A 23,594-nucleotide genomic window follows, 5' to 3' on the forward strand; every position below is an offset into this window, starting at 1 on the left:
ATACCAGCTGGGTGGTTGGAGAGGATGTGCAAGTGTCTTCTCATTTGGTCTTGTGTCCAACTGCCAGTGGGCTGTGTGAGCTGGACGTGTGTCTGTGTACCTCACTGAAGGTAACGGGATCTAATGTCCTCTGATGTCCAGACACAACAGCCTTCCACCATACCAGCTGGGTGGTTGGGAAAGATGTGCAAGTGTCTTCTCATTTGGTCTTGTGTCCAAATGCCAGTGGGCTGTGTGAGCTGGACGTGTGTTTGTGTGCCTCACTGAAGGTAACGGGGTCTAATGTCCTCTGATGTCCAGACACAACAGCCTTCCACTATACCAGCTGGGTGGTTGGGAAAGATGTGCAAGTGTCTTCTGGTCTTGTGTCCAACTGCCAGTGGGCTGTGTGAGCTGGACGTGTGTTTGAGTACCTCACTGAAGGTAACGGGATCTAATGTCCTCTGATGTCCAGACACAACAGCCTTCCACTATACCAGCTGGGTGGTTGTGAAGGATGTGCAAGTGTCTTCTCATTTGGTCTTGTGTCCAACTGCCAGTGGGCGGTGTGAGCTGGACGTGTGTTTGAGTACCTCACTGAAGGTAACGGGATCTTATGTCCTCTGATGTCTAGACACAACAGTCTTCTACTAGACCACAGCTGGGTGGTTGGAGAGGATGTGCAAGTGTCTTCTCATTTGGTCTTGGATATTGCTAAAGTAATTGAAAATTCTAATAACGATTTACCACTCTCTTATCTCTGCTCATCTCAACTATCAAATATTATCTTGGGGCTATGATCACAACGAAATTTTAAAATTACAAAAGAAAGCTATTCGTGCCATTACTCTCAGTCATCCTATTGGTCACACTGACCCTTTATTCATAAAGCTGAAACTACTCAAACTACCGGACTTACACAAATTAATTGAAATAAAATTTCTCTATAGATTTTTAAAAAAGGATTTACCAGTGTACTTCATGCACAATTTTTTCTCATTTAACAGTGATGTTCATAACTATCCCACAAGAATTAATGATAAATTTAAAATACCAAATGTAAGACACGAATATGCCAAAATGACACCACGATACAGTTTAACTAAATTATATAATTCTCTCTCAAAACAAACTCTAAACAAACTCCACTCAAATTTTAGCTTAAAATCCTTTTCAACATACTACAAAAATGAAATTTTGGGTTCCTATAATAAAAAGTGCCAAATTCGCAACTGCTATATGTTTGCGACATTCGTTAAACTTTTTTCGTCTTATAACTGTTATTACTCACTCCTTCACTGTAAAATAGAACTGTCTTGTAAATTAAATTGTAAATCCTGTATATAATAATTAACATTGTACTACATGTAATTCATAAGGGAGCAGGCATTAAGCGGCCAATCTGGTCTTGTTCTGCTCCCGACCACAATCAATATTATGTATTTCATTAATGCACCTTGTAAATTTTGTTGTTCGAATAAATATTCATTCATATTCATTCATTGTGTCCAACCGCCAGTGGGGCATGCGTTCACAAAGACAGTGAGTTCCAGTGCAGGTTACAACATCTCTCATACCGAACAACTTTGTGTTAGGGCGTGCAGACTCCATGAAATGGCCACGGGTTAAGTATTGAAGACACTTCCTGTGCATGCAGGATCGAGACAACGGAAAAACTTCATAGCCTACTTAAGGTAGGCCTACAGCCTTTATTCATTTTCCTCATACCTTTTTGGGCTCTGTCTCAATTGATTACACCAGTCCTGGGAATCGTCTGGCAATTGTTATGAAGGCCAATGAGAGCTCTTTTGGGACGCCCTGTACAGGAGACAACATAAAGCCCTTTGTCAGAGACAGGTTGACCACAAAGGCACAAGTACTGATTTGATTCACGTGTATATGGGAAATATGTGATAACAAGCACGCCTTATGGATGTGACTAACCAAGAAAAGTCATACTTAATAAAAGTTATTTATTTACAATGTCATATATTTACAATAAAATTTACAATGTTGTTTATAGTCCATTAACACCTTCAGCGCCAAACCACGTAGATCTACGTGGGCCAAACGGTCTTTTCAGTTCCTCCCGTGCCCTGAACTACGCCATCGCCATCTTCAGGGCAAGGTAGGAACTGGAAAGACCCTCTTCTTTCAGTTCCTACCTTGCCCTGAAGATGGCGATGGCGTAGTTCTTTCATGAAGTCCATGAGACTCCGATAACCAGCTCAAAGGGAGGGGGGATAAGGGCCTCGAAGGTTCGGCGTTGAAGGTGTTGAGGCTAACTCAGCGATGAGAACAATGACAATAGTGATCATGAGTAAAGCTTGGCGGTGTGAATATTTGTTGGAGGCAAAGCAAATGAAGACTCTCCCTACCAGTTTTTGCGGAGACTTCAAGATGAATGACCCATTACATTGCGCTAATTAACATTGCTAATTAGCCAGAAGATTTTGGCTGCATGCCAAAGGGATGCTATGGTGTACAGATGAATAACATCATTGGCAATTTATAAATGATTAGCCTGCCTCACTAATTTGATAGTTTGGATCTAGAATCGATTCTAGCTCTCTCGAGAGGCCAAACAAGAAAAGGGATACTACATTTTGTTCAAGTTCTTGAAAAATTTGAGAAAACTATCATTTCTGATCACCGGTAACCTGGCCAGAACTATACTGACGATTCTCTGACTTGGTGCAGCAGATACATAAAGCAAGCATTATCAGACATTGACACAAAAACATGTATATGAAAAATCACATCGAGATCTACAGCAAAAAGCAGTTAAGCACAGGAATCCATACACACATATGAAATCTAACATAAAAGAATACTTTCTAGAACATTTCGACCTTTGGGAACCACAAAGATCAAACTTTTAACACAATGTATGCCTAGACTAGCAAAGAGGCTGGCTACCAGTATCTCTAATATTTTCAATTCAAAAAATGTGTCATTCTATGTAGATAGAAGGACATACAGGTTGATTAAAACCATAATACAGACATAAATTAGTTTTTCTTCAGTTTTTCGATGTACACGTATGAAGATGAAGTCGAACATGATACAGAGGAAAATTACATACTTTATGCTAACTTTGCAAACTAACATCTTAGATTTTTTACAGATATGTCAAATTGTTTACAGATAAGCAGTATGATTTACAGATGATCAAACATATACAAATTCCTAAACTGATCAGTATTTTCTCTTGTGCCTATACAAAATATGATGTTCCTGAGAGATGAGAAGACTTTTTACCAAAATATTACAGTAGCACTTCTCTATTAAGGACACAATTGGGACTGACAGATGATACTGTCCTTAATACAGAGGTGGGATTGTATAGAACGACCCATTTGTGACCAAAATCAGTGTCCTTAATAGAGGGTGTCCTGGTATTAACAGAGATATTCGCTATAGGAAGTTTCACTGTACACAATAATAAAGACAGGAAAGAACGTATAGAGAAGACTTTCAGTCACAACTTTCACATCGACACATGGAATCGCTGTGTAGTTGATGATACAGACATGAATTTGGTGCCTTAAACACAGATGGTACAATAGTTTAACCAATCTTATTACGGAAGTATTTAACCTACAATGATGCCGGAAGACAGTTCAAAAAGCTTTCAAGGAAATAGATTCAGATGTTTGTTATACCTCCGAATACCCAGGGCCGTGTGGCATAAGCAGTGCAAGCACTAATGTTAGTGTAAAATGTCCGAAAGCTGGTTGATGAAATGAGACTTATACAAGAACTGACATATCTATTCCACTGTATTAAACCCTTGAAATGTATCCTGTCTCTTGCCAAAATGTGCAGAAATGGAACATGGAGTTTATAAATACATGTACTGACATTACTTGATATATTCAAAGAGACCAATCCAGGGAGCAAACGTGAAGAAAAGAATGAAAATGCAGCAAATTTTGGCAAGAGGAAACACATTTCCAGGCAATTTCAGAATGCGATGAATGCGATGAACAGTGATCTACTCATTTTCATATAGCAGAATATATTGAACTCTGCGGATAATCCACAAGCTTTCAGATGGATTTATTTCACATTCCTGACCAAAACTCGGCGCCAATGGAGAAGGTACCATACATTTTTAAGTTCCTCACATATCTGTCAAACCTCCTCCCCAACACATTCCGTAAATTTCAACACAGTCCATTTTTGCCCCGAGTCATCGAATGCATCGGGAACAAGTGAGGAGCTACCTGATCACTCCCATTATTGTTTTTGATAGTCGAAGTTATCAAAGTCGAAAAGCATGGCGTTACAGCTACGATAGCACCTAAGGTTGAGATCCTGAAGACTTGTCCCGCAAGTTGAACACATCATATCGACTCGATCGTATCTCGTGACCATGAGAAGAATCGTAGATCCATCTGCAAAGACAAGATGATGTACACTTTAAATCCTCAATCAAAAGTATGACTCATTTAGTTCACAAAACTCTGAAGGACTGCAAAGGAAATATGTACTTTTGAAGATCTTTGAATTGATTAGTGTTGTTCCATTTCAAATACCTAAACACAGTGTTGTTCCATTTCAAATACCTAAACACACAGATTGGTACATACTCTCCCATGATTGACATTTCCATGTTCTTTGTTTGGCCCAAAGTTGATAAAAGTGTCAAGGAAAGAAAAACCCCAGTAAACTTGAAGTCAGGATGCAACATGCCAATTTTCATTTAATTTTATAAAAGATTGCTACTTCAATGTTGAGTCAGGAGAGTAAATGCAACAGCTTACACAGTTGTATCTAACTTTCATGCAGTTTTACACTTTGTTCTTATACTTCATGCTTCTGAATGATGCATGTGCATGTACATGACCAGACTACAAACATGCAAAACTGAATCATTCGCAGATCAACACAGCAAAATGCTACCCTTATATATAGGTCAAATATAAGCAAAAACACAGAGGTTCATGAATATCATAGTTTGGAAAATGCTTGAGTTTTTAAAAGATGAATAACTTTCAAATGGTCACAAAAACACGCAAGAAAAGCAATTGAAACTGTATCAAAGATCATGCAAAACATGCGGATTCTTTAAATCATTCAAATATCTTAAACACAGAAGATTCTGCAAAATAATGGATGAGAGCGACTGATCAGCAACTATTTGGCCAGGACTTCATGGATTGAGAATTAGCCACCTTCATAGTTCCATGAAAATTGCCACATTTTGTGATGTGAATGAACATATAATGAGAGAGACTGGTTTGAATAAAGATTGTCTGGAAAGGGTATTAAGTACATTCATCATTTATCACACTGGCAAAGAAGAAGGATTCATACAGGAGCTGGTCAGAGATTAACAAAGTTGTTTTGCGTGATGATTGCCCAGCCCTATCAAAACAAACGCATTTCCTTCTCATCATAGTCACACAGCCTAATGAAAATGATTATTCATCTGCCAACAAGAGGCTAACACCTGTGTGGACACTGGCCAAATTGGTGTTATTTGGCTAACAGAACTGTCAATACGAGATTTGAAATCCGATGACCTGTCGAGGGAAATACATTGATATCTCGTTATCGCAGCCCCAGTATGCTTGGTAGTGGAATACCAAATTAGCTAAACCTGTGATACAGGGCAATTGACATGAGAAACAAGAAACTCTAGACATTGGACACGTTGTGCAGACGTTGTCAAGGTTTGGCCAACATTGCCAGTATGATGGACATTTGGCAAATGATTAGCAGACATTGCATATATATCGCAGAGATTGCTATGTTATTCCTATGCTTCCAAAGATCTTCAGCCAATGCCAACATTTGGGAGATATTGCCAATGTTTTGCAGACAATGCAAGTTCTGTTTTGCAGATTTTGCAAATGTTTGCAAAGCATTGCCAATGTTGCCTTTGTTTTGCAGACGGAACAAATGTTGTCGGAAATGCTGCCAATGTTTTGCAGGTGTTGCCAATGTTTTGCAGCCACGACCAGTTACGCTCAAATTGCCATTGTTTTCTCATCTCTGACCAGGAAGACATGTCAATAGAAGCGGGTTACAACATCTAAGGCAGGGGAGTAGCTCTGAGGAAGTGCCTGTAGCTATACTTACCAAAAGTTAAGCAGCAGTATCTAGGGAAACAACCACACTGGTCAGTGGGTGAAGGAAGACAAGTGTGCAACGAGGAAAGATATCATTTCGCAAACTTACTCAACATTTTGCACTCTTTTTAGGTTTGAGGCTTAGTGCATTTCCATTCTTTGGATAAAGTTTCAAGATAACGGAAATGAAAGTATTTGCTGCATTTGTTGTTTGCAGTTCTGGCCTGAACTGTCGACTTTCAGTAAAACACTGCAAAACCAGACTGGGTAACACTCTGGTGAATTCTGATACTTTTGTTTACATGATCATGAGACTATCAGGAGAAAGCCATCAGAACTACCGAACGAAGATCATTGCTTTGATTAGCATATTATTAATGCATACAATCACAACAACCAATGAATAATAACTAACCGGATGACGCGATTGGCAAGAACTAGGCAAACTCATCAAGTCGGATTTCTCAAATCAACTGGAAAGGGCTGCACTAGCGACAAACTCTGTCACCAGCATTGAACCCAGCATGAAACGTTTTTTTAACCATGCACTCCAAAAACTCATCAACTCTACAAAATATCAAGACCAATCACAAAATAATGATTAATTATCTCTAATTAAGCTGAAAAAAATCCTATTTCCTATTTTTTATGAACAGAGCCAAAAAAGCTTGTTTCTGAAAGGTCAGTGTTACAGTACCAATCAGCGTCTGAGCATTTATAATTCTTTCAGGGAGAGTTGGAAATATCATTGAGTTCTATTAAGTCGGGGAGAATGATGCCTAGAGAGAAGCAAAACATTGTAATCCTCTTTCTACAAAGACTGCCTGTAAGCAGCTTCAACTGATAGTATCACATTAGTTGGTATCTCGAAAAAGCCGCTCACCAGAGGATAACAACTACGTATAGTCCTATTTAGTCAGACTCTTAAAATTGGCAAAAAACTGACTTCATAAACTACTTGTTTGCACGGTAATACTTTCTACAGAAAATACAAATTGGATTCATAGGGGGAACCTGGCAAAGTGATGGTGACTGGCCTTGGGAGGCCAACAACTGTAGTTACAATTGTTTCACCTGGTACCACATAGTGAGCTGTTCTACTTTAAGAAAAGCACTCAGGTGATTTCTTGAACCTTACGAAATGATATATAGGAGTCGAACATCGAAGCCATTACCATATTGGCAATTTAAAATTTAAAATCCAGCGGCTTTGCGAAAAATGCATGATTACTTCACATTTAATCACTCAAGATATGTGTCTTCAGTTTCCATATCACCCCTAATAGCGTGCGTAAGATGAGTGATCTTAATCTGAGAGGAAATATAAAGTTACCAGCAGAATCAATGTGGATGTGCGGGGTTTCCATGATGGTGTAATTACAGATAGGTAGGAGACGAGGGATTAAAATCCTTTCAAACTTAATATCTCAATCTCGTTCATGCTTAACGACAGCCTCCTCTGGAACACTCCATAGACATGATGGTGCATGATAGGTGTGTTAGACTGTCTGATATGAATAGGGGTATACAAAACCATTGGTTAAGTTAAATACGATTTAGTTGCATCAGATAGTTACACATACATTTACACCTTTTATGACACTGACACCACATCCAAACACTGCACTCAAAGACATTTCTATAGTTACATTTCAACCAATGTAAAAGAGCACCTCTATCATGTAACTAACTGAATATTCAAAACCCCAGCTTGTGGCAATGTACCTCTGGGGCTGAATTTACATAGAAGTCCAATTGTCACATGTTGTACACACAGAAAGGCTTTGTGCCCATGATTTACCAGTAAACAAAAGAATGAACAAGTCACTTCCATAGAGTAGGCATTGATGTGCCCCTTTAAAAACTCTTTGTTTATCAGTGAATCATAACATGTCAACCTTGAATGTGATTTCTATGTAATTTGGCCTAACAGTGCATGTAGAAAAGGCAGGCTAAAGTGATTTGTGCACGTGGAACCATGGAAAGCACTGTCATCTCTAAAAGCAAGTTACCACAACCAATAAGGCTGAAAACACTATCAAGACATTGAGGAAAGTATCCAAATGTGACTGAGCGGTTTGGAGTTTTATTGAATGAGTTTACATTGCCTACCTCTGAATCCCTCATCTGTATATGTTCTCTCATGTAATCATCACCAGGGAACATATTCAAATCTTCTTCGGTATAAAACTGACGAGGTGAATACTGGAAAACATAAATAAAAGGAATGTCAAAATATGTTATTTTTCTCTCATTTTTACTTACATTACCACATAAGGAGACAAGGCTCCACTGAGCAATAGAACCAATACTTGCTTTGGTTAAAAGAAACTGACTGAATCCTCAACTCGAGGCACCATCACCTTAGTCCAGTGACAATGTTGGTCTTACTGGTCACTCTTTTGACATGACAGTACCTGTTTGGCAACTGAAAGAAATACTAGGAACATATCAGGGCATGTGCTCACCAATCGTTCCTGTACACTCCTGAAGTTCACATCCTGGAAGTAGGCCATTCTCTGCAGGGCGTTAGCATTCGTAATTCTAAAAGCAGGGTCCTTCATCAGCAGCTGCAGAGAGAAGAGCAAGCAACCGTCAACACAAACAAGGACAAATAGAAAGAAGACCTGAGTCGATGCAGGCTTCAACAGTATGAAAGTAACTATGACTGTATTCAGAGATAACAGCTCAACAATACAGCATCCAACAAACATGTTGTCAGCTTCATCACCAATATCATTTGCATCTTGTGACAACTTCAGGAAGGTTCTCTAAAATCTCCTACAGTAATTCGTCTTGAGATGTTCGCACCAAAGTGAGAGACTGAACAATTCCCATTTTATTCTTTGACGGAACTTACTTTCTCTAGCACAGCTCTTGTGTCCCAGTGGAGATATTCTGGTATGTCGTAGTCACACTGTTTCATGCGGTCAGCCATGTCTTTATGGTTTCGCGCACCACCCACTGGGTACTAAAACAAGATGAGAGACATAAAGTAGATTAACCAAAGACATAAACTGTTACTTAGTAGAGGATGGAAAGACTGTAATTGTAACAAAGACATCTAGGATGAAAGTTTCTTGAATGTTTTGTGACTTGGGTCTTGAGTGGTGTTCAACCTACCTCTCCAGTGAGCAATGCATACATGAGGATCCCTAATGACCACCAATCACACGAGTGGGCGTACGGCTGTAAGGACAGGATCTCAGGAGCTGAAAAACAACAAGAAAATGTCAACAGATTTCAAAGTTACAAATCATCTCCTCAAGAACTTTTACATCATTCCAGTAAAAATATACACGGATACCGTATTGCTTACCTATTCACAACAAGATTTTGGACAAAGTGCTAATCCCCCCCCCCCGCGCCTTATAAGCAAAGCATGATTGAGAGGCAATTATCTCTAGTCCACTTACCTATATATTGTAGCGTACCACATATCGTTCTTGTCCTGTTCCCCTTTGACAACCACTTAGCAAGGCCAAAATCGATCACTTGGAGATGACCTGCAACGAGCAAGACAGAAATGGCATTTGACTTTATCGCCGGAAAAATTGGCAATCAGGCCCATCATGGAAAGTGTAAATCATGACTACTATTCATGATGAAATTGGCAACCATCAATATTCGATTGCCCACAGAAAAGTAAATTTTGGCAATATCCCAAAACTCAACAACGGAAGATAAGCGCTACCATGGTAATGGATTCAACTCAAATATGTCAATAAAAGCAACTGATCCATTCTGCCAGCATTGGTGGTGACCAGGAACTAGCAACCAGATCAATTTGATCAGTGATTCATGAGCAGAGATTAACAAAATAAAACATTGACACCCACGTTACAAAATAAAGCACGGTAGATAAAGATTAATTGATAGCAACAAATTGATTGATAATGACAGTGGAACCTCGATACAACATAACCCGTTGGGACCAAGAAATTGTTTAACCATTTCCAAAGTTCACTGTATCTATGGTAAATGTCAAACGGGACTATAGGAAAACAGTGTACTATAACTATGTATTCATGCAATGATAATTGATTCATTTTGAGAGTCAAATTTTTTCTTCAAAACTTGGCCAGTACTCAATTCATTCTGAGGACTCATAGGACTCATCAGTCACTCCACATCGCACAGAGCTAGACATTCTTGAACAGGATCAAATTTCATGGCAACCACTTTTTCCAGACCCTGGCAAGATCAATCAGTGCTTGAGGTTCACAAGCCGTACTGATTTGGCTTCTTTCAAACATACCTCATTTCCGCTGAAATTAGTCGAGCATTCAACTCGCATGTTACACTTTACCCAAAATGTTTGATCCTCCAAAACCAATTGGAAAAGTTCCAATCCTGGTTTTCAAATCAGACGAAAAAGCACAGCTAATTTTCTTCTAGAAGTGCTTCTTCAATTTAATGATGTGTGCCACTTATCTATTTATCCTTATCAAACCAACCACAAAGAAGTCCATTTGGTTCGTAATTGAATTAGTGCTAAATGCGATGTGGATGGGGAGGCAATTTCACCCGTGGGACATTTACCATCAACTGCTGATAAATGAACCATTTTGACTTGCGGCTGGAACCGAGTCGCGCTTGTTGGCATGACACGCTCTTCTGAGTATAAATATAAGTGTCAGTTCAGATAAGTAATAAAAGTAAGACATTTATAAATTGGGAAAAAAATTGCCCATTTGCCAGCGCTGGTTTTGCCAAAGAGGATGGAAATTAGGCTTCTTCCATCCATTTTTTAGGTAATAAAACTTTTGATATCAGCAATTTTGAAATAGATGTGCGTTTAGAAGACCAGTAACAGTAAGACAGATACTCTTGAATGCATGTCAGGAATTGGCCAACTAAAGCTACTTCATTCAGAATTTAATCATCCACAAGAACAAGCCCAATTAGGCAATTAGACTCGAGCTTGTGCATGTTAGCCGAGATAAAGTCAGACAGAGGTACATCATCAATAACGATTCCATTCGACAACAACTTACAAGTAGAAATATCTTTTAAATTGGAGTTTTAAGTTTTTCACTTGGATTCTTGTATTGAACAGTATTGATGATACAAAGACAGATTTTTATCACTGCAACCTGCAACCTATATTGCTGCAATGAGCACTGCGACTACTCGTCTGCAAGTAAGACTGTTTGATATTTATCACAGGTTGCAGATGTGATCGATTATTGTCACAGGCACCTGAGAATACCACAAGAATTTTGTCACAAGTGATACTTATCGCAGGTTAATACTGCAACGAAAAATCTCTTAGCGACCTGGATTAATCAACATTCTATCTCTTTTTCAGTTTGAAAAAAACTCTTTTAATTCAACTCTTTTTACCTTGAACTTCAAGTCACGTTTAATGGCTTCTTGAAAGCCAATCTTTTTGATTTATGGTCAATTCTCCCAGTTTAATGTGAGCACCACTTTAAAGTTTAATTTGAATTCTTTCAAAAAACCACTTTATCATCCTTCTTTTAAATTGGTTCCAAAAACCAAACTCGAAGCTTGTGATGATCTCCGGTACCTAAGACCTAAACAACACAGATCATCATACTGATTTTATGACCAGCATGCCCAAACATTGCCAATCTTCAGAAAAAAACACTCCTTCACAATACTGCTATCTCGAGGTAATCTTGCTGAGTGGCAAACGGATGCCTGCAGCATACAAATTAGCAAACACATATTTGCAAATGGAGGTTTCCACAAATAAAGCAGGCTCTCAGGAAAATGAAATTCAGGTTTCAATTTCAATTTCAATTAAATCATGCATTATTGAGATTTTGAAGAAGGGTGATGTGGGATGGGCGAAAGAAGAGGTTCCTAGTCATAACAAATAACTTGTCAACCAGATTTAATGAAAATCAAACAAATACTCACATGCCACCTGCACAGTTAATTAAATTTGATTTTCAATGATATTTTCAAGTGTAAGCTTACGTCGTATCCATAATTTAACAGAACTAAAATTAACTGATGACTCACCTTCCTCATCTAGCAAGATATTCTCCATCTGAAATGACAGAAATATAAGAAAATAAACACAGAGACTCCAAAAACTACAATGGAAAGACACATTTCTTTTTGTTTTCTGCTGTAACACTTTAAATGCTGCCTGCCAAGGAACACTTGCAACTCCATTAGCGATTCTAAAGTAGTCCAACAAAAACACTATTTCTGGATGAGTAACATCATATCTGAACACGTTAAGACTAGTGACAAAACCCAAGAGTAATGGAGATGATCCAAATGACTAAACCTGTTGCACCGAGATTCATCTCTTTGTTGCCATGAATCTTGACGGAAACCAAACTGCTTTGCTAAGTGTATTCCTCCATCAGCCATCAAAGTTCTTCAACGACAAGAGAGTCAATAGCAAGAAACAGAACAATATGACAATGGGCCCAGAATTGCCACTTGCAAGACGACATATTTACATAAAGGAAATCAATTGGATGACAATAAGATGCTTTTGGCAGTGAAAGTCAAGACGGAAAGAGGTAATGACACATCGTAGAGGCAGAAGCTGGGGGATATTGACCATCCATCTTAAACGTGTCCACAAGCTGCAACACAAACAATGAGTAGTTGCAGAAGTTATTCTTGTAAAGGTTCTTCAATTAGGAAAGTTTGGAACGTGTCCATAGCAACGATGTCACCAAAGCAGAATGACATGGAAAATCTCTCAGTGACGTTAGATCTCACTTTCAAGAGCTTTCTGTACACATCGTGACCATTTCTTCAAGAATTCCACACAGACCAGCAAGCAAACATTAACATGATGATGATGAGTACATGGGGCCGACTTCTTCTTTCTTCACGGCTGCTGTTAGTGTGCTGGGGGCTTTCATCATCAGGCTAACAAATGCCGCAAAAACACTTCTTCGTCACTCAATTGGGTTTGCTCATTCAGAGCAACCATCTTGAATGAAATATTGATGAGGGTCAGTCCCATTCCTGGACAGAAGCAGATGACACTCAACCAACACTCAACTGAGCTAAGATAATCAAATGCCAATACTAGAGAAGGCTGTTACAATACATGAGAGACAATTTTCTGGTAAATGGACACATTCCAATGATGTGATGATTTCTGAGAGAAAATACAGAGGCTGAAGGTAACTGAAGCTGTGGGGATAATCAGACCAACCTTGGAGTACTGTCAACATCCTCTTTACCACAGTTATCATATTTACCATCAACTCTAAGCAGAACTCAATAGCTGAGATAGTATAAGACATGGTACAATAACAATGGATGCATTAGCTTATTAATCCCAGAAATAGCCTCATTTCGTTGGACTAGCTCTGTTGGCCAGGCATTCATTTCATGCTGTGACTGTGAATAATGGAGAAGTTGATACCAATACCGGAGACAGCATTAGCCTGCTGCATTAAACATTTTTTAAGCACAAGAGTAGTTTTTGCAGAGAAAGCTTGAAAGGTTATCAATGAACTAACATTAAGATTTGTTAATGGAATACCAGTATTATTCTTTATCCTGTGCATTCCTTTCAAAAGCTTTGCCAATCTCGCAAGGCCCTTTTTTTCACCAAAACTAATGAATTAGCAAACTTAAGATCCCTGGACGGGATTTTCTCGGTATCACAAGAAGTGACTGTCAAAAGATTACGTATAACATCAAAACAACACTGACAATTCTGATATTAGACTTCTACTCCCTTGAAGGTTTACTTTGACATGCATCAGTGCTCCAAGGGTTAAGCAAAGCCAACAAGTGAACTAGTACAACTGTAGTAAGCTCTGCCAACGATCAGGAAAGGTAAATTGCCAATTAGAGAAAATGGCCAAGCTTGATGGCAGTTTCTCTTGAACAGCAAAAACATCAACGTCAGGAACCGTTCAATCATCGGTGGTAAATTGATGCAATAAACAGAAATACGGCACAGGTTTACGTTGGGCCAAATGACCAAGGTGAAACAGGAAATCGAGATGTTCTTTTGCCGAGACTTGAAATACCAGTATTAAGGCAGACTTTCTGTAAAAGCAGTTTGCCATTAGTATTTCTGTCAAAGTCTCAAAGGGAACCCAAATCACATTTTTAGGGGAAATGGTCTTACAGCAATAAAAACAGCCCTTCCCACTTCCTATAATTTGAGGCCGACATTCCATTTGGAAAGTTTTAGCGCAAATGAAACCAGCTTGGTACAATCAGTCATTGTGCTAAGTCATTGGTGGCCTATTCAGCACCTCATGGCGTTTTTATGGATGGTAAATCACCACTAAAATATCAAGAAGCACCAGACTCTTATAAGAATTCTGTCCACATAGAAAACAGGGTGTGCATTGAAGCACATTGTTATGATAAGCTAATGATGATCTTGAATCAGAACGTGTCCTGAATGCAAGAGTCTGAATTAACAAAGCTGGAATCGGAAATATCAATTTTTCTGCCGCAGGTCAAATAAACATCAATATTTATTTCAATCATGATTCAAACGAAAGTAACTGATATCCCAAAGGCTTGTCACATCACATGGTCAGAGTGACTGGCTCTGTACCAGGTTTTACCCTTTCAAGTGTTCTTCACTGATCTTGAAGTTAAATCAACCAACTACAACATCTCAAGCTCTAGCAGATCTCCAATGACCTGCAACTAAGTCAATTTTACATCACTCCCTTTGACAAGCAGATAAACTATTCCCCAGCCAACCTCCTGCTCCTGCTTGGAAGCTTTTTTAATGGAACCGGCAATAATTCATGGATGACAACAAATCGTGCCTTGATTTGATGATCAGTGAAATGTAAAGCTTTTAAAAGGACATCTGAAAAATCTAACCTAAAGGAAATGGAATTTAGTTTAAATGAAAGTTTTCAGATCAAAGATGAACCCATACACAAACATCAGTCGTCAATCCCTCGTGGGGAATATCATATCTTATACCGGTAATCAAATTTCATCTCCAAAATAAAGTAGGGATGTTTTATTAGATCTTTTGAGCAGGTCCAAGATTGTCAAATGAAGCGATCGATGAAGCCCTTCTATGATGTTGGAATTGCCCAAGGCCAAGACCAAGATGAAAAGGTCGTTGTAATTTTAAGAAGGTCTGGTGAACTCTTGAGCCAAGAGCCTGCAGCGCATGGAGATACTGGTATTGAACAAGGGGCAATGACTATTCTTGATCAACAGGACCAGGACGCGGAAGAAAATCGAATCAAATGAACTGAGGACACACCTGAAACAAGACTCTGTTTATAACAAAATATATGTATTTATTGGAGCATAGAAAGAGAAGCAACTATCTGATGATCTGATACGGATCTTATGAAATACATTGGCAATGAATGTCAAGCATTGGAATTTGAAATAACAGTATCTGAACTCCTTTTTTCCTCAGTAGAGTAACCTCATCCGATTTAATAGCAGAACCAATATAATCAAAGTGCGAAGAACTATTCTGATTTGCTATAAGGGTTTCAACACAAGAGGTTAACCAAACCAACATGATAGAAATTGTTATGGAACTAACGCAAAACAGATACCCCCGAGGGCGAGGTTGGAAGATGTTTAAGAATCTCTCAGCATTCTGAGGATAGCCTTGTCCATTGTGGTTGGCTGAGTACCAACAATCCTTTCCATTCCAGGCGTTTCCAAGGAATCGGTTCATCACATGGTATTTTCATATTTTCAGTGAAAGCAATAGAGAAGTTTAGAGTTCACTTGTGGCGAGTTATACCATAAAATAGTCTAGCCATTTTACTGCCAACAAGTTCTAATGAGTTTGAAGACTTGACTTACCTTTATATCTCTATATACAACACCAGAAGTGTGGAGGTAATCTGGAAAAGAGAAGATAACAAGGCATGAAAACTCTTGATTTCAAGTGCCAATGTAGAATATGACATTTAGATATGATTGGAACACTTCCTTGTGGTAGCTTCACTTATTGTTTGAGATATGGAGCAGTAGCCAGGGCCAAGATGCATAATTGACCTAAACTAATCAACTGCCACACAACCACAGCAAGCTCTCAGTATTCGTCTCAATGGGCAATTCCTTCTCAAACTTTTTTAAGTAAAAAGAGCCAAAAATATTTCTGCTCGCAGTAGCTCTCAACTATGCATTTGGTGAAATCTGGCAAACTTACTTCAATGACACCCTGTAGTGTACATAAAGTTCACTTCAGGGAGTATGGCAATTGAATCAAATAAAAGATAAAGTTTTCTTGTTTCTTTCTGAAACTCAAGTTGAGCGTTTGAAACATGAAATATGAATGAATGAAAAGTGCAACCAGCAGTGATGCTGTGAGAAGAGAACTTCGCACAAAAAGCAGCTAAGAGTACGTTTTCATTATCCGCACTTCCCACGGATTCCAAAATTGCATCCAAGAGCAATAATCTTAAGGCATTGTTTCATCCAAAGCATGCACTTTACGAAAGTACACATGAACTCAGCATCATACCAGAGCTTCATGAGGAGGGCGGAAGAACAAGAAACGACTAAGAGAAATCCACCCGGAAAAGTTGCAGATGAAAGACTTCCAATTGGCAATTGGCATTCCATAATGGTTCTTTCTATATCCTGAGAATGATTTGGAGAACCAGATGGTGCATAATTGATGGTACTGAGGGACAAGAGCACTTTGGGACACCAACGCCATCACCAGTGGTGTGAGGTGGATACATAATAGACCGGAAAGCTTTATACTGCTGCCACCAAGGACAAGGAATACGTGGGCTGGTGGCCATCCTTCATCATGAAGATGCTGGCAAGACCACACTGTTGAGCTTAGAGTACACGGATCATAATAAAGTTGTTGTTGTGGCTGATGGTGTCAGAGTCAGTACAGACCACCTTTCTTGTGATGATGATTTTAAGCCAACTTTAACTCAAAGATGAAGATTGAGAGCACATCATGACCACAAAGATAAATCATATACGTGTAACTCTCATGACAGTCATGACATATCATGGATGGAAAAATAGCCACAGTAAGTGACACACAACCCATTCCACATGCCGCACTCGTAATAACGTTCCACAAAACAAGTTCCTCACAAGTACCGCCAAGTGCTCTCATCAACTTAATTAAACTAATGACAACATCGCGTCTCTAAAAGCCCTGCTATATGAATTCACCATCAGAAGCACTTGAGAATATCTTGCGATATCAATTCTGCCGGAAACCTCTATCAAGCCGGAAACAACTTGATCACAATCAAAAAATAAGGTTGGAATCATTTCAAGTTCAACAGAAATGCTCAGTATTTCAAGGAAAGAACTTTCAGGAATTGGACGTTTCTTTTGGTAATCAGTAAATTGACGCAATAAAAGAATTCTGTACAAACTGAAGTAAAAAGTCTATAAAACTGGTATTGTCTCGAAATCTTTCTATGGTGAAAGATATCACATCGAAAATGGTTTCTGGAAAGCAATCAATGAGAGAGGCCTGGGTCAATGTTGACATTCCCACCTTATCAATCGATCAATAGAGGATGGCCAGTTGGTTTTCATCCAGTATTGCAGGTTCAATAAACAATTGAAAACAGTAGACATAATCAAGGAGAAAGTAGCTGCCATTATTTCAGTGCAGTCTTGATCTCAACCTAAGGCCTGACAAAGCAGGAACCAGATTGGGGATTGGGGAACGATTTAATGTTATTGTTATCGAGGCAGGCAATCAGCGACGAATTACAGTTGTCTTGTGCCCTTATCAACAAGACAAGGTACCTCATTACACAGCAGTGGCATCGGTCTCAGGCAAAGCCATACAAATCAAATTGGTCCAATATCAGATTGGTTAGACATCAAAGAAGCAGATTGACCCTACAGGCACAATGTTCTGATATAAGTGATTGCTTTGACCAGTGCCTTCACACAAATTTTGGTTCGTTAGGTAGAGCTGTCAATTCGTTTTATCCTGGCCTTCCTCAGGAGGGAATGTGGAAACCCTGAGGTTTGCACTCGGGATGAAAAGTAGACTTACCTAAAACCAAAGCCATCTCAGCCACATAGAGCTTGACTAGTCTCTCTGAAAATGCACCATGGTATTTCCATAACGTGAACAATTCTCCATTTGGGATGTAGTCTGATACTGAAATGACAAGAGGGGAGACATGGGTCAGAACATAAAATAGAAGCTGTAAAACGAGGAAATGGGTGATCATACTGCAGTTTGAACAGGTCCTCTTCATCAAGGATTTGGTAGGTTAAGCAAGGGTATCGGCAAATGCTCTTTCATCTTCCTCCTTTCTGAAGTGTTAAGGCATAACTGTATGGTCAATTACAGGACACAGAAGGTGAACAAAGTAAGTCGCAGCTTTTTCCACACTGAACATGTTCTATTTCTTGTCAGCGCATGGAAGCTAAAGCTCATAAACAAATGTGAAGGCCTCGGTGAAGAGACATGTACTGTTAAGTGTCTTGCTCAAGGACACTGAGGCTGAACAGTCATGACAGTGGTGCATCGTCCTGCTGACATCGTCAAACTTGCGAGTCAGCCAGGCAGCCTACCATCACTGATCTCCTCTCTGTGAGGTAAGTGATGATTCATCACATTGATGACCGCGTAATCCTTTTCAATCATTACCAATCTTTCACAAAGAATAACACGCCATTCTGTTTCCTCCATCAGGGTAATCAAATCAGCCCATTGACCCTATTAGTTTTAGTGGCAACCAAATCAGGCAAGATCAGACAGGGAATGGGCCATACTGGTGGACAATATACCATGATTGGAGACTGAGCAGATTGCTCCTGGAGGATGTCATATCCCCCAGAGAAGAATAGGCTTCCCATCATGCTAATGTGATGATACTACTATTCAATTGTCCTCAATATGGACTATTTTAGCATGTTTATTCACGAAATGTATGCAGTTAGCCCATCTGTCATAAAATAAATTGTTTCTGAAAAGGCACCTACATGTTGCCATTTTTTGGTTCATAGCATTTACACCGTCATTTTCACAAGCCAGCAGTACTGACTTAGACTTGAAAACATGACATACCACAACATGAAGGTGAAAGTGACATCGTAAATCATAATAGCCTTGGAAATAAACTGCTTGTTTTTCATGTGAGGAATGACAAGTAAAAAGTGTCACATGTGAAAATGTGAACTTCAAAAAGTGCCTATAAGGTAACTTAGCATGGTGCAGCAAGCTTCTCTTCCCAGTCATCCTGCTTCTTGAGTAGAATAGGACACTCTTGCGTGACATGACATCACCAAGTGACAATTAGCCTATTCCCAACAAAAACTGACATCACTTTCTCATCCATTATTTAGATGATGATGTGTAGAATGAGAATCACAACTCTTGACAGACAGTGTGGAGTTAGTTCACTCACTGATCACCCCTATTTAGTCTCCTCATAATGATATTCCATCTATCATTTACATGATGGTTGGTCTAATAAAACGTGACACTGCCATGGTTTCAGTTCATCAACTGATGCTCAGAATATAGTGCTCACTGGCCAGTATTCCCCATCCAAGGTAGGATAAGCCTGAGCCACTGACTATGGTTAGGCACCAATTGGGGATAGGAGTGGACTTGTGACTTTGTCTTAGGCCAGGAAAAGAGTCCTTTGGAAGCTACTGTTCCTTTGAAAGGCGTCACAAACATTGGCACTAGGTACAAGGAACGTCATCAAGACATTGCACACAACATAACGTCTCATAACTTACATGTAGTGTCCAGACCAAGATATAAACTCTCCATAAAAGATCCCTACCAACCTCACTACTGCAATAGCAAGGATGATTTATGAGACAACTTTCCAAAAGCACACTCCCTTGGGGGACTCAAGGAGTGGAGCAATTATAGAAGCTATCTAAATTATAATTAGTCTGACAATGATGCAAGCTAACGAACTGGCAATGAAGAACAAAACAAATCATTAGCCAATTAAGATTTTTTAACCCTCAGAGAAGAGTAGACGTTTTAGGTCTTCTTTGAGTTTATGATTTAGTATAAGTTATTTGCTCAAGGTAATAAGTATCGCGTCAGTGTTGAGTGGATGAGACTGCCATGCCCCTCATTCACCTTCTAAAAATCTCAAATGTACAAAATACGACCAAATTGTCATTCCAGGCATTCAAATACATGAATACAATTTGATTGACCATAACTCGATTTCAGAAGCAACTGGGACATGTATAGTAATTGATTTTGCATAATCATATTTTACCCTCTAATCAATAAACAGGAACTTTATTGCATTTTGGTTTCTCACGAGACCGGGAACTACCAACACTAATGTCAGGAGACTTTCAATGAAAGAATATGAAATTTGTGTCAAGATTGAATATGAACTAGGCTAGGATTGCAAAATATATCAAAAAAATGCTTTTTATAGAGTTTCGTTGCATATTTGTGGTATAAATAGCAAAGCTTATCAGTATTATAGTCACGTATAGAAGGCAGGTGGCATTGCTGATTATCATACATGTAGGCATGTAGCATGAAATGAAATGATTTAGCTTTCATATACCACTCAGCTTATCTTACGATACTCAAGTGAACTTGGATGAGGGATAGATAACCAGTTGGAGGACATCACAACAAACCAGCAGCAATCAAAAGACTGCGTGGTCGCATAGCATGGGTTCTTTTGTTTGTTGTGCCTTATAAGATTTGTTATGGCGTTGAACAACCACCTCTGATGTCTATTGTAATTGGACAGGTGCCAAAATTCAATTGCCCAATCAAGTACTATGACATGTAAGTCACACCTGAGTAAAAGCTAAAATCAATAGTTTTCTGTGACTTTGCTCAGCATAAGCAGCAAAGGCATAGTCTGGATTTCATGCATACACACACAATACATGAATGACATATGGAAGGTGGCTGAAGGCATTTTTGTCGATGCATTATGTAATGAAGCCCAATGACAACATGAAGATTTTTATTGCAATTTTTAATCCGACAGCAGCCTCTCTCCAATCAAAATTGTCAGATAGTCATGGACATGTCCCAAGTTGCAGCAATAGAAATCACTTGTTTTCAGAATGCTTTATATTCCTTTCATACAAATGAGAACTCTGCATACATTTGAAACAAAAATTGCAAGTGAGTCAAAAATAAAAGTAACTTACCTATGTACAAAAACTTCCTGCTCTGCCAGTACCAATGAGCCTGGACAATGTAAGGATGATTGCCAAGAACACACTGAAAAACACAAATCAACATCTTGATAATTCAACATGATGCCAACTCCCTGCAAGGAATGCCTGCAAGGAAAATTCTTTTTTCACTCTTGTTTGCCATTTTAAGATTTGATATCTTTTTTGAGAAAGCCTCAAGGCCCAAAAACTTCTGGTGTGCATTTCTAGCAACAAAATTCGTCTATGAGTATGATAACTCACTATTTTCAGTGTCTGTATGTCTGTCCCACATTCTAAAATAAAACTAAGGGAGTTGAATGAGGACATGTACATGATATGCATGATGCACAAACATCAACTAAATTTTGATTCACATATGCTATAGTGTGATGCGACACCCCAGGGACATTATGGTTCATTATGCAAAACAGTTTCCATAACGCTTTTGTTCTGATTATTTAGGTGGAACAGGAAAATATGATTGATATTTCACACAAAATAAAATCATTGCCATCATTCACCTGGATTGCTTTAACCCTTTGAGGCAGAATTTGCTTTATAAGCAAGCAGTAGAGAATGATGAGCAAGCAAAAACAGAATTTTTGTCTTGGACTCTGCTTAGGCCTACTTCACATTCTTGATGTAAATGCCTTTCATGATTCCTTGAAGCAAGTCCATGTTTCCGCTGCATTTTCACCAATCCAAAGTAAAGGTAATAAATTGAATTTGAAAGCATACCTGTATCGTAGCTTCATCTTTACTCTGTTTGACTGCACCCTCCACAATGACTTGAGACTTCGTCAGCACCTTAACTGCATATAACTTCTTGTCATCTTCTCGCCGAACCTTTAGGACATTTCCAAAGGCTCCTCTGGCTATAACATCAAGAACCTGCAGGTAAAAACCAAAAGGGTCAAAATAAAAGTTGCATAAAATTCTTTTCATACAATGTGTTGTTACATGAACAATAGTCATGCATAGATTACTGCACTCTTCGAGGGGGAAGTCAGACTCAGACGCAAGTTCTGCAATAATCAAAGCTGCAATAACTTTCGTGATGAGAAGGCAATGTTTGAGGAAACGGATTTGCCACAACGACGAAATCAATATCATGGTCTTATAATGCAATGTTTGCTTAGACGAAATTACTTGCAAGAGGGTGATATGAATTTCATGAGTCAAATTATAAACAAAGATGTTTGTCTAGTCACATATTGAGCGATGAAGTGAGGTTATGAGCAATATGAACGTAGGTTATTAGCAAAATCTGAAGAAAAAAAAAGAGTGCCAGAAAATTTGGCATATCATTATCACAGTCCCCAAATGGAATTATATCCTAGTTGACCATTCAAGGTCAATTATTATTTCAACTGACCTCAAAGTCATCAAGTTCCTGCTCTGCTTTGATTTCATAATCTGGTAGAAACAACGATTCAACCAGCGGCACTGGCCAAGCAGTCTTTGATGCGGCATAACGATCAACAGCCCCGTCATGATGCCATCGCCTTCGAGAGGTTCGATTCCACTTTCTAACAAATGCTTCCGAGGGAGGTTGATTCAGGTTATCCTGAAAAGACAAAATGAACTTATGAGTTGTAAAACAATACTACATGTTATGTAAGCTCCTACCCACAACTGGCACAAAGATACTTCATAACTTGAAACTGTCTTTACAATTTTCAACTCATTCATTAATTCGGTAGTTTCATGAACAATGCAGCACCACTGGCACCAGATAACGCCCTGAATTATGACCCGACTGACTCACCCACTGCAATTGACATGCTTGATGAATGAAACCACTACAAAATGTACATAACAGTATACACTGTATTCAATCACTGTGGGACTTCCTCTTCTTAGCGAGCTTACCTGCGATTTCATGTAACCAAACTTTTTGGCGATTTTTCGAATAGGATTGTTTAGCTTGTACTTCTTGCTTTTCGTGTTGCCCATCGTAGGGCATCTTCACGTAAATAAATAGGGAAATAACAGCAGAAAACAATGATAATCCAACAACTTCGACTGTAAATTAGTGTAAACAACAACTCCCCTTGCGCCGTGTAGCAGTTGTGACAGTGTTTACAAATAGCCCATTATATAGCCTCGATCCGCTACGCTGTACATCGAGCCTGTGTTCTACCTCGAAAAAAGCCCGGAATTCCAGCCCAAACGCATCGAAGCTCAAGGTGAGGCTAGATCAAGAGTGTTTCAAGGAGGTGTCATGGCGGCATATGCTAAATTTAGAAAAGCACATGGCTTAGGCCTCGTTAGGGAGTTTTTCCCAAATGTACGCGATGATGACGTGCCCCATTAACAGGACGTAACATCTATTTTAAAATGCGTTTCCAAAGTGATTCATGAGGACAACCCATTTGTGTCGTATATCACTAAAGATGGGGTCTGGATGGGCAAAAGTGGGGCCCACATTTGCCCACTTGGATGCCACGAGATTTA

At 39.0% G+C, this 23,594-nt stretch overlaps 1 protein-coding gene across 2 annotated transcripts; it reads right to left on the reverse strand.

The window, feature by feature from the left end:
• Positions 1 to 1,938: 1,938 nt before the first annotated feature.
• LOC135483296 (serine/threonine-protein kinase S6KL-like) lies at positions 1,939 to 23,258 on the reverse strand. 2 transcript variants are annotated; one of them, XM_064764057.1, is made up of 14 exons: positions 23,010 to 23,258; positions 22,513 to 22,704; positions 21,876 to 22,028; positions 21,129 to 21,201; positions 18,016 to 18,123; positions 15,828 to 15,868; positions 12,054 to 12,081; positions 9,476 to 9,565; positions 9,183 to 9,271; positions 8,920 to 9,030; positions 8,528 to 8,629; positions 8,172 to 8,264; positions 6,070 to 6,089; positions 1,939 to 4,379 (listed from the first exon to the last, which is right to left on the reverse strand). In XM_064764057.1, coding segments are annotated over exons 1-14 (1,185 nt in total). In that variant the 5' UTR covers positions 23,094 to 23,258; the 3' UTR covers positions 1,939 to 4,378. The 2 variants fall into 2 exon arrangements, with proteins under 2 accessions (XP_064620127.1, XP_064620126.1); XM_064764056.1 differs by lacking the exon at positions 6,070 to 6,089 and having other exon boundaries at positions 23,010 to 23,257.
• Positions 23,259 to 23,594: the final 336 nt, after the last annotated feature.

This window comes from Lineus longissimus, chromosome 2, assembly GCF_910592395.1.
Source record: "Lineus longissimus chromosome 2, tnLinLong1.2, whole genome shotgun sequence".
NCBI lineage: Eukaryota > Metazoa > Nemertea > Pilidiophora > Heteronemertea > Lineidae > Lineus > Lineus longissimus.

What these genes read in the sequence shown, in the direction of transcription:
- LOC135483296 (XM_064764056.1), bottom strand. Translation starts at nt 23,093, where the DNA reads ATGGGCAACACGAAAAGCAAGAAGTACAAGCTAAACAATCCTATTCGA. An exon ending in TGAGATGGCTTTGGTTTTAG is followed by an intron (nt 15,869 to 18,015) that starts GTAAGTCTACTT and finishes TCTCTTTTCCAG; the next exon opens with ATTACCTCCACACTTCTGGT. An exon ending in GGAGTGTACAGGAACGATTG is followed by an intron (nt 8,265 to 8,527) that starts GTGAGCACATGC and finishes TATGTTTTCCAG; the next exon opens with TATTCACCTCGTCAGTTTTA.